At 46.8% G+C, this 12307-nt stretch overlaps 1 protein-coding gene across 1 annotated transcript; it reads right to left on the reverse strand.

The window, feature by feature from the left end:
• Nucleotides 1-321: 321 nt before the first annotated feature.
• Nucleotides 322-11582, reverse strand: drd2l (dopamine receptor D2 like; the record flags this gene model as incomplete). Its single annotated transcript, XM_080858058.1, has 7 exons — nt 322-518; nt 1567-1915; nt 3507-3590; nt 5491-5690; nt 8061-8197; nt 10595-10704; nt 11196-11582. 7 exons carry the CDS (start codon nt 11580-11582, stop codon nt 322-324), a joined length of 1464 nt encoding a protein of 487 aa, XP_080714184.1.
• Nucleotides 11583-12307: the final 725 nt, after the last annotated feature.

Below are 12307 nucleotides of genomic sequence, written 5' to 3' on the forward strand. Positions count from 1 at the left end.
CAATCCACTCCACTCTACTCCTCCATCAGTAGTATCCTGCACTCACTCACTTCTCTTCCTTTGTCCTATTGTTTCTTTGTTTTTTATTTTCATTTCTTCATGACATACTCTACACAGCTCTCTCTTCTCTTCTCTCCGCTTCTCCTCCTTCTCCTCCTCTTCCTCCTCCTCCTCTTCCTCAGCAGTGGAGGATTTTGATGAAGGCCTTGCGGAACTCGATGTTGAAGGTGGTGTAGATTTTTCTTTTTCATACTTCATAACATACTCTACATGGCTTTCTCTCCTCTCCGCTTCTCCTCCTCCTCCTCCTCCCCCTCTTCCTCAGCAATGGAGGATTTTGATGAAGGCCTTGCGGAACTCGATGTTGAAGGTGGTGTAGATGATGGGGTTGACGGCGCTGTTGAGGTATCCCAGCCAGGTGACGGCGCTGTAGAGGGAGGGCGAGATGCAGCAGCTGCCGCAGTGGGCCTTCAGCACGTGGGTGAGGAAGAAGGGCAGCCAGCAGATGATGAACACTCCTGAACACACACACACACACACAGATAGAGATGTACACACACACACACACACACACACACAGATAGAGACGTACACACACACACACACACAGATAGAGACGTACACATACACATACACACACACACACACACACACACACACACACACACACAGATAGAGACATACACACACACACACACACACACACACACACACACACAGATAGAGACGTACACATACACACACACACACACACACACACACACACACACACACACACAGATAGAGACGTACACACACACGCACACACACACACAGATAGAGACGTACACACACACACACACACACACATAGAGACACACACACACATAGAGACACACACACACACACACACACACACACACACACACGTACACACACACACACACACACAGAGATAGAGACAAACACACACACACACACACACACACAGATAGAGACATACACACACACACACACACACACACACATTAGAATGAACAACTGTATTGAGTGTCCTTGAATAAGGACCCTGTCATTTTCCGTTACAATTGCATGTTTCTCACCTATTCTGAATCTAATTTTTTTATATAACATGCTTCAGGTGATTTCAATGAATATTTCAAATAAAGGAAAACCCAGTGAATATATCATCATTCTGTCATTTGTCAAATCCTCGATAGCCCTTTAATCCAAAAGGATGAAAAAAAGAATGATCCCCCTGCATATATCTGGTCCTCTCCTTACCTAACACAATGGCCAAAAAGGATGAGAATAATAATTATATTATATTATATTTCATTACATTGGTAGCCCTTCAATCCAATGACCAAGAGGATGAAAATAATAATTAAATTATATATTAAATTTATATAATTATAAATTATATTTCTGGTCCTCTCCTCACCTAGCACAATGGCCAAGAGGATGAAAATAATAATTATATTTTATTATATTACATTATATTTGTTGTCCTCTACTCACATAACACAGTGGCCAAGAGATGAAAATAATAATTATATTATATTACATTTGTCGTCCTTTCCTCACCTAACACAATGGCCAACATCTGAGTTGCCTTCCTTTCCTTCTGCTGCGACAGCCTACCCCTAACTCTCTCCTTCGTCATCTCTCCTTTCTCCCTATCCGATTTATTCTCCCTCCATCCCTCGCGGGTGTGCACGTCCCCCTGGAACTTGCACGCCCGCCGGGGTGCGAGGGCAGAGCGGGCGGTGGTGGGGGGTGGCGGTGGTGGGGGGTTTGGCGCCACTGAGACGGAGAGGGAGATCCTGGCACACGCGCCCGGCTGCTGGAGGCCCTGCTGCTGCTGCTCCTTCTGGGCCAGGAAGCACATGGGCTCCACCTCCAGAGGGTGCACCACGGCCTCCTTCACCAACGTCTGAGAGAGAGAGAGAGAGAGAGAGGAGAGAGAGGAGAGAGGACAGGGAGAGAGAGCAGGAGAGAGAAGAGAGAAAGAGAGAGGAGAGGGAGAGAGAGCAGGAGAGAGAAGAGAGAAAGAGAGGAGAGATATAGAGAAGAGAGAGGAGAGGGAGAGAGAGAGCAGGAGAGAGAACAGAGAGAGAGAGGCAAGGGGAGAGAGAGAGCAAGAGAGTCAGAAAGGTGAGAGAGAGGGTGGAGAGAGAGAGAGGCAAGGGGAGAGAGAGAGAGAGAGAGGAGAAGACATAAGAGAGAGTGAGAGATGATTGAGAAGATGGATCATGTATTGGCGAAAGACAAAGAGGAGGTAAGCAAGATGAGAAAATATAGGGAGAAGGAAATCAAAAAGAGAGAGAGAAGATAAGAGAGAGCATAAAATGGGGGGGGGGGGGGGTGGAGGGGGGAGGGAGAAAAAAAACAAGAAACAGAGGTCGAGGGGATTAAAGGGGGAGGAGAGAGATAAGGCCAAAGAGGGAAGAGAAGGGAGCGAAGGACAGGAGAGGGAGAATGAAAACAGAGGGAATTGTGGGAGATAAGAAGGAAAAGGGGGGATTAGAGGGAAAGGTGTGGAGAAAGGCAAAGAGATAAGAACAGAGGAAAGAGATAGAGGAGTATAGATCTCGGGCTTGGCTGCCATTTTTCAAACCAGTGAAGCATGCATATTAGAGCCATATCATGTCAGGCAGCTCTCCCAGCCGCACCAATAAACAGAGGATGGCAGAGACAGGGAGGACAGGGGACGAATACTAATGACAGACGCAGACCACAGACACTGGACCCTATTTTAACAGACACAGACCAGAGATATGGGCCCTTTTTTAATAGAGACAGACCAGAGACACTGGGCCCTATTTTAAAAGATGTGTTCTTATATGTAAGTAGGACATTGCGTAAAGCTATTTTGATCACATTTTCTGTAAGCCGTCTCATAATAAAATCTGTCCTATTAGCTTGTATGTTCTGTATAAAGCATTGTTGCACATTTATAATGCAAGCTAACCATCACAGAGAGATGAGCCGAGAGAGACAAGACATTAAGAATGCAACCTAACCATCACAGAGAGATGACTGGAGAGAGACAAGACATTAAGAATGCAACCTAACCATCACAGAGAGATGACTGGAGAGAGACAAGACATTAAGAATGCAACCTAACCATCACAGAGAGATGAGCGGAGAGAGACAAGACATTAAGAATGCAACCTATCCATCACAGAGAGATGAGCGGAGAGAGACAAGACATTAAGAATGCAACCTAACCATCACAGAGAGATGACTGGAGAGAGATGAGACATTTAGAATGCAACCTAACCATCACAGAGAGATGAGCGGAGAGAGACGAGACATTTGCTCCCCTGTCATTTACTTTTCAATCACACACCTCCTTTCTCTGACCTTGGATGGATAGAAAGATGTGTCCTTTTCTGGGCGAAAGGTAGTACAAATATATATACGTAGGCTATATATATATGTGTGTGTGTGTGTGTGTGTGTGTGTGTGTGTGTGTGTGTGTGTGTGTGTGTGTGTGTAGTGCTGTTGGCTAGATGACTCACCACTTTCTTGCGCTGGGGGGCAGCAGCAGGGGGCTTCAAAATAAGGGTACACAGCTTCACATCCTCTGGGTGAGTGCACTTATTCTGAGGGACAATGTAAGAGTTCAAGTTGACATATGTATGTGTGTGTGTGTGTGTGTGTGTGTGTGTGTGTGTGTGTGTGTGTGTGTGTGCGTTTTATGTGTATGAGTGTACGAGAGAGCGAGAAGGAGTGGAAAAACAGGAATGAATCAGGTTTTCTGTCTCACCTGTCTCATCTTCCTCTCTCTGCCTTCCACACACACACACACCTGTCTCTCCTTCCCCTCTCTGTCTACCTCACACACACACCTATCTCACCTTCCTCCGTCTGTCTCCCTCACACACACACACACACCTGTCTCTCCTTCCCCTCTCTGTCTACCTCACACACACACCTATCTCACCTTCCTCCGTCTGTCTCCCCCCCACACACACACACACCTGTCTCTCCTTCCCCTCTCTGTCTACCTCACACACACACCTATCTCTCCTTCCTCTCTCTGTCTCCCTCACACACACACCTATCTCTCCTTCCTCTCTCTGTCTCCCCCACACACACACACCTATCTCACCTTCCCCTCTCTGTCTCCCCCACACACACACACCTGTCTCTCCCACCTATCCTCTCTCTGTCTCCCCCCCACACACACACCTGTCTCTCCCACCTATCCTCTCTCTGTCTCCCCCCCCCCCCACACACACCTGTCTCTCCCACCTATCCTCTCTCTGCCTCCCCGACACACACACACACACACCTGTCTCTCTTTCCTCTCTCTGCCTCCCCGACACACACACCTGTCTATCCCACCTATCCCCTCTCTGCCTCCCTCACACACACACACCTATCTCTCCTTCCCCTCTCTGTCTCCCTTACACACACACCTATCTCTCCTTCCTCTCTCTGTCTCCCTCACACACACACCTATCTCACCTTCCTCCGTCTGTCTCCCCCTCACACACACACACCTATCTCACCTTCCTCTCTCTGTCTCCCCCACACACACACACCTATCTCTCCTTCCCCTCTCTGCCTCCCCGACACACACACCTATCTCACCTTCCTCTCTCTGTCTCCCCCCCACACACACACACACACACACACCTATCTCACCTTCCTCTCTCTGTCTCCCCCACACACACACACACACCTGTCTCTCCTTCCCCTCTCTGTCTCCCCCACACACACACCTGTCTCTCCCACCTATCCTCTCTCTGTCTCCCCCCCACACACACACCTGTCTCTCCCACCTATCCTCTCTCTGCCTCCCCGACACACACACCTGTCTCTCTTTCCTCTCTCTGCCTCCCCGACACACACACCTGTCTATCCCACCTATCCCCTCTCTGCCTCCCTCACACACACACCTATCTCACCTTCCTCTCTCTGTCTCCCCCACACACACACACACCTATCTCTCCTTCCCCTCTCTGTCTCCCTTACACACACACCTATCTCTCCTTCCTCTCTCTGTCTCCCTCACACACACACCTATCTCACCTTCCTCTCTCTGTCTCCCCCACACACACACACCTATCTCACCTTCCTCTCTCTGTCTCCCTCACACACACACCTATCTCTCCTTCCCCTCTCTGCCTCCCCGACACACACACCTATCTCACCTTCCTCTCTCTGTCTCCCCCCCACACACACACACACACACACACACACCTATCTCACCTTCCTCCGTCTGTCTCCCCCACACACACACACCTATCTCACCTTCCTCTCTCTGTCTCCCCCCCCCCCCCCCCCCCCACACACACACACCTATCTCTCCTTCCTCTCCCTGTCTCCCTCACACACACACACCTTTCTCACCTTCCTCTCTCTGTCTCCCCCACACACACACACACCTGTCTCTTCTTCCTCTCTATGTCTCCCCCCCACACACACACCTATCTCTCCTTCCTCTCTCTGTCTCCCCCCCACACACACACACACACACACACACACCTATCTCACCTTCCTCCGTCGGTCTCCGTTGTCTGCATGCAGGCCGTGTCTGCGCGGTGGGACGGTGCGTCGGCCCCGTCTGCGCAGCACCACGCAGATCTGCACGTACACCAGCAGCGTCACTATGAAGGGTACGTAGAAGGAGGCCACCGAGGAGTAGACCACAAACGCTGGGTCTGCAAAGCTGCAGTCGTGGCCCTCCTGACTCGCTGATGCAGGGAGAGAGAGAACGACAGAGAGAGACAGATAGAAAGAAAGAGACAGATAGAGAGAGAGAGAGACAGAGAGAAAGACAAAACGGGAGAGAGAGATAAACAGAGAAAGAGAGAGAAAGATACATTTTGCCCTATTCTTTCCATCACTTCCCTGTGAAAAGAGTAAAAACATCCTTGCCTCTTGTTCTGAGCCTGAGGTGTACTGTTTTTATTTATTTTTTTTGCTCAGGGAAGTGATGTTAGGGTGAGTTGGCAAGCAGACCACAGCCTTCCACTCGAACTCAAGTGGGCCATAATCAATCCCACCCAGATTGAGTTTTATTTATTTATTTATTTATTTGATGTGCCCTCTCCACACCTAGGCTTTTATGTGGTGGTTGTGGAATCATTGGAAAGCATCTTGGTTATTATTTGTCTCAAGAGGGCACTCATCCTGGCTTTTGGCTTCCCAGGCGAGGAGACGTGTATTCCCTCTCCCCTCTCCAACCTTGAGTGGTAAAAAATGACTGTCTCTGACACCTGTTCCCTATATGCAATGGTGGTCTTCAAATGCTTGTTATTTTAAATCTCATAAAATAGGTCTCGGTTTTCATTAAAAAAAAGAACATTTTATTCAGTAAATTGACAGTTAAATGGGCCGACGTGCAAGCAAGCGGATGGGCCACTGGAGGATGAGTAATACGACATGGAAGGCGTGGAAGCTTCTAGAGGCGGCTGGAGTGACATCTGTGGCGTTGTCGTCTTTTATTGAGCCTTGCCACACAGGGCTACACACATCCTCGACGAGTGGAAAAATAATTGAAGTGACCTCTGACCGTAGTTAACCTCGCTGATAAACGATGTCCTTGACACGTCTATTTGCAAGTCAAAGCTACAAGAGAAGGGTTTTGGCATTCATGGGAAAGACGATGCACTGTGTGACAGGATACAATTGAGAGGTGTTTAAATAGCTTTATTATACGGCTCTTCAGAATGTTCCAAAAAGTACCGTTGATTTGAATGGGCCATCCCTACGTCATACCCATACATTAATTCCTGCTAACAGACCTCTGCGAAAGATAATCACCGCTGTCATTGGCAACGGGTTTTGTACTTCTAATTCACATCTTTCATATCATTCCGCCAGAAGTCCAGTCATTTTAACGCAACAGTAGAGAGTAATTTGAAGTCAGCAAGTAATGGGTTGCTATGCAACACCTGAAACTTCAAAGTTCTATTTGCTTGAAGAACTATTTATTTCTAAATGGGACACATGAAACGGCACCTAAATCATTAAAAAGAGATATGTTGGAGGAATGTCTTCTATCGTTTTTGGCAAGTACCCGTATAATAAGCGGGATAATGTATTGTCCGTCGGTCATTCTACAAAAACAATTCCCTTCGGTACAAAACAACACCCTCCGCTGCGCGTCGGGGTGTTGTTCGCCCCGTCGGGAATTATTTTTGTAGAATGACCTCCGGACAATACATTATCCCTTACTTAAAATAATTTGTTAAATTGAAATGAAATTAAAGAAATTATGAGGTAATTGAGAGGTAATGTATACTTTTTTGTTGATGACATAAACCTATACATGTTTTGGTTTTTGATTTTTGGTTTTTGGTTTAGATGTTTTTCAAACCATTTTCGGTATGATGAGGTGAAAAAGAAAAAGTGGTGTGTGGTGGCTGTGACCACTTTGAGCCAGATTTGTGAGATATAACAGGATTCATGAATAGACTTGACATTATGACTGTGGCTATTAAAGGCTATTATTATACGGCTCTTCAGAATGTTCCAAAAAGTACCGTTGATTTGAATGGGCCATCCCTACGTCATACCCATACATTAATTCCTGCTAACAGACCTCTGCGAAAGATAATCACCGCTGTCATTGGCAACGGGTTTTGTACTTCTAATTCACATCTTTCATATCATTCCGCCAGAAGTCCAGTCATTTTAACGCAACAGTAGAGAGTAATTTGAAGTCAGCAAGTAATGGGTTGCTATGCAACACCTGAAACTTCAAAGTTCTATTTGCTTGAAGAACTATTTATTTCTAAACGGGACACATGAAACGGCACCTAAATCATTAAAAAGAGATATGTTGGAGGAATGTCTTCTATCGTTTTTGGCAAGTACCCGTATAATAAGCGGGATAATGTATTGTCCGGAGGTCATTCTACAAAAATAATTCCCTTCGGTACAAAACAACACCCTCCGCTGCGCGTCGGGGTGTTGTTCGCCCCGTCGGGAATTATTTTTGTAGAATGACCTCCGGACAATACATTATCCCTTACTTACATCTGAGGGACTGTAGAGGAGAAAGAAGCGAGGGTCCGAGGTGTGGGTACCTGAGGTGTGGGTACCTGAGGTGTGGGTACCTGAGTTGTTGAGGCCAAACAGCAGGGGGCAGGAGATGGCGAAGGACAGGAACCAGACCAGGGAAATCATCAGGGCCACCCGACGCCTGGAGCTGTAGCGCGTGTAGTACAGCATAGGCATCGCCACAGCCGTGTACCTATCCACACACACGCACACGCAGACACACACACACACGCATGCAGACACACACACACACAGACACACACGCAGACACACACACACACACAGACATATCCGTAACACACAGACAATGATGAAGGACAATAATAAGAGGTAGACCAGATTAGACAAAGGGAACTATATAAACCATATCCATCCAACTTTAAAGCCACAAGACAACCCAATGATTACAAATCTTTACCAATATAATGAGGGTCTCATTCATTCCAGTGTGTGAGACACATGACATAAATCTTTGTGCATACCACAGAGAAAGAGAGAGAAAGAGAGAGAGAGAGAGAGAGAGAGAGAGAGAGAAAGAGAGAGAGAGAGAGAGAGAGAGAAAGAGAGAGAGAGAGAGAGGTTCAGGTTAAGCATTATGTGTGAATAAAACGACCTCATGCAACTGAGCATTAATCAGAGAATGACCTTCAGGAGGAAAAGGTATATGGCTCGTAAATGTCATGGAGACATTTCATTATGTTCTCCATGAAGGTGTTCCATCTACTTGTAATTTGGCTGTGCTGATTACTTTAAATATAACATTTACATGCAATCAATGTATAGGCTTTCAAGCTGAATAAGCACAGGTAGTTTAATGATTTCTTCTACAAATCATATCTTTTTCTTTACACAAAGAGACATGAAGACTATGAGATTTTGGTCTTTTTTTTCAGTTTGTGACAGAACTGGGTTATAGGGTATCAGTGGTGTGGTCTCGGGTATTCGCAGGCATACAGAGTATACCCACTTATTTTTCAGTCAGCATTGCGTATACCTACTTCTCAAAACAGGGCGTTTATCTTTTGCTGTATGGGCTGCTTAAAGAAATCTCAAAATGAAGAGTATACCCACTTCTCCAGGGACCATTACACCACTGCGGGTATGATATGAATGACAGCTGCTTGGCTGAATAGACAGGCAGCTTCTGAGAAGAGGCTGGGTGTTTACTCTGACTGTAGATGTGCTTCAGATTGCCAGTGGGATCATGGGCTGGGTGAACCACGCCTGACATGAATAATTAAGAGGTCAGAACAGACCCCAAACACTTAATTAAGGGGTATAGGAGGACTAACGGGGACTTCTTGGACACTGCTGCTAACTCCCAGCCTGAGAACGACACTGAACTGATCAAAGGCGAGGAGAAAGGACGGCTCGTCTCAGGCTAAGGGAGGCCTCCTGGGAGCACGACAACACACACACGCACGTGCACACATACACATACACACACACACACACACACACACACACACACACACACACACGCACACGCACACGCACCATACACACACACACACACACACACACACACACACACACACACGCACACACACACACACCATACACACACACCCTCTCGTGTGAACACGCACACACACACACAGGAGCAGAGAGCAGAGTCCACCACAGGAAGTTCATGTCTTTCTTAAACTCACTGTCGCTCTTTCTGGGCTTCTTTTGCTCTCTGTGGAGCTTTGCATCTCTTTCTGATTTCTGACAGAAATTTGCTATTCAGCTCACATAACTTGTGAATCAGCATCACTGATCTCTTGCCCTGGTACTGAAGTCTGCACACAATCATCTATCAAGGACACAGACCATCAAAGAGCTGATTTTTGTCTGCGGAACTGAGAGCTTATTTCTTCACACGAGAGTGTGTGTGTTTGTGTGTGTGTGTCTGTCTGTGTGTGTGTGTGTGTGTGTGTGTGTGTGTGTATGTGTAAGTGACTGTGTGTGTGTGTGTGTGTGTGTGTGTGTGTGTGAGTGTGTGTGTGTGTGTGAGTGTGTGTGTGTGTGTATGTGTAGGTGAGTGTGTGTGTGTGTGTGTGTGTGTGTGTGTGTGTGTGTGTGTGTGTAAGTGTGTGGTGCGTGTGTGAGAGAGAGTGTGTGTGCGTGTGTGTGTGTGTGTGTGTGTGAGTCATCCAAGGCCGAGTGATCACGCAGAGTGCTCTACAAACTCTAAAGCTGAGAGAAGAGCCAAGTGGAGTTAATTTGAAAATAACAGTCTGATTCATTATACTTCATTATTAAGGCTGCACAACGCTCAGGGAAAAGCTTCCTTTCGTTTCTACAAAATTGTAAGCCGTGAAAGCTAATGGTATTAACTCGATGCCTAGGCAAACTAAATTCTAACATTTTGCAACTGAATTGAATCTAGGCAGGACAAATTTCTAACAACATTCTAATTAAACTGAGCAAAACACCATTCCAGTAGACATGTCCATGTTCCCATTTATTGGAAAGATAGGAAACGGCAAAACAGCTTTAAGTGAAAGCTGTCTATACCACTACCTGCCAGGGGTTATTTCTGTCCCCTTTCTGACAGGGTTCGGTGTGATTGGCTGTCCCCATTCACCTCTGAGCTGTTATTTACCTGTCAATGCTGATGGCACACAGGTTGAGGATGCTGGCGGTGCACATCATGACGTCCAGGGTGAGCAGGATGTCACAGTGCAGACGGCTGAAGCGCCACTCGCCCACCACCTGCCAGGAGGTCAGAGGTCATGAGGAGGATAGAGATGAGAGGTGGACTCCAGGGAGTCTCTTTGATTTGATTTCACTTTTTTCTCTGGCTGACATTGCCTCTCTTTCTGTCTGACACACACATATAAACACACGCACACGCACACACTTGACGCGCGCGCACACGCGCACACACACACACACACACATACACACACACACACACACACACACACACACACACACACAGACACAGACACACACACACACACACACACACACACACACACACACACACACACACACACACACACACACACACACACACACACACACACACACACACACACACACACACACACACCCTCTTGTACACAGTATCAAGGAAAACAAGCTAATAAACAGATCAAATTAAAAGAGTTATAGATCAAATATCTCCCATAGACATAGTGCTGTGCTGACAGATAGATTGAACACAGAGACGGCCGGCGCTAGGTGGTTGGGGGCCAGACCTCCAGGTAGACACCCCAGGGCATGACCAGGGTGGCGAGCAGCATGTCGGACACGGCCAGCGACACGATGAGGTAGTTGGTGGTGGTCTGGAGGGCGCGCTCCCTGGACACGGCCATGCACACCAGCACGTTCCCGAAGACCACGCAGAAGATGACCATCACCAGCAGCACCGCATAGAAGTTGTACCGCGGAGAGGAGGGGGCCAGGGGCTCGGAGCAGTTAGTGCCGGAGAAAGAGGAAGAGGAGGAGGAGAGGGAAGAGGAGAAGGAGGGAGATAGGAAGGAGGTGGGATAGGGGGAGGGGAAAGAGAGGGATGGAGATGGGGAGAAGGATGGAGAAAAGTAGGCGTAGAGGGAACTGTCCTCCGTGAGGTTGAGAAGAGGCATGGCGAAGTAGTGACTACATGGAGATGAGAGGAGGGAGATGGAGGAGAGGGAGAACAAAGAGGAGAAAGAGGAGAGGGAGAAGAAAGAGAGTAAGGGTACAATTTATTAAATAAAATGAGAACCAAATCAATTCATTTAAAATCAAAGACAATTTTGAAATGCTGTTAAATCATTCACACAATATGACAATGGTAATATTTCCACACCAATGCCTCATTAAAAAATAAACGTTTGAAATAAAATGAATTGAAATAAATGCTAAGGCAATGTAATCACCTTGCCCTTGTTATCTAATAACGAGGCCTTTGCTATTCAGCAGACATAACTTTGCTAATCAGTATCACTGATCGCTTGCCCTGGTACTGAAGTCTGCACACAATCGTCTATCAAGGGCACAGACCATCAAAGAGCTGCTTTTAGCCTGCGGAACTGAAAGCGTATTTCTCAAGGTACTCCTGCCCCTGATACCCATAACCAGATCTCCCTGCTGAAAGCAGGTGCTTCGGTGCAAGGTGAACATTGGGAGCAATTAAGAACTTTCATCACGGTGACAAAAGCACACAGTCGGAAAAAAAAGAAGGGACACACAAGAACGCACAATATTGTATTCATCATAAATATGTTTCCAAGGCAAGAACACAGAAAGAATATAAAGATAATGTTTTAGAGGCCTTTGGATATTTGCAATCAATAATGGGTCTCTAGAAATGGACTATGTTGGTTTG

The sequence above is a fragment of the Sprattus sprattus genome, assembly GCF_963457725.1.
Source record: "Sprattus sprattus genome assembly, chromosome: 19".
Lineage (NCBI taxonomy): Eukaryota > Metazoa > Chordata > Actinopteri > Clupeiformes > Clupeidae > Sprattus > Sprattus sprattus.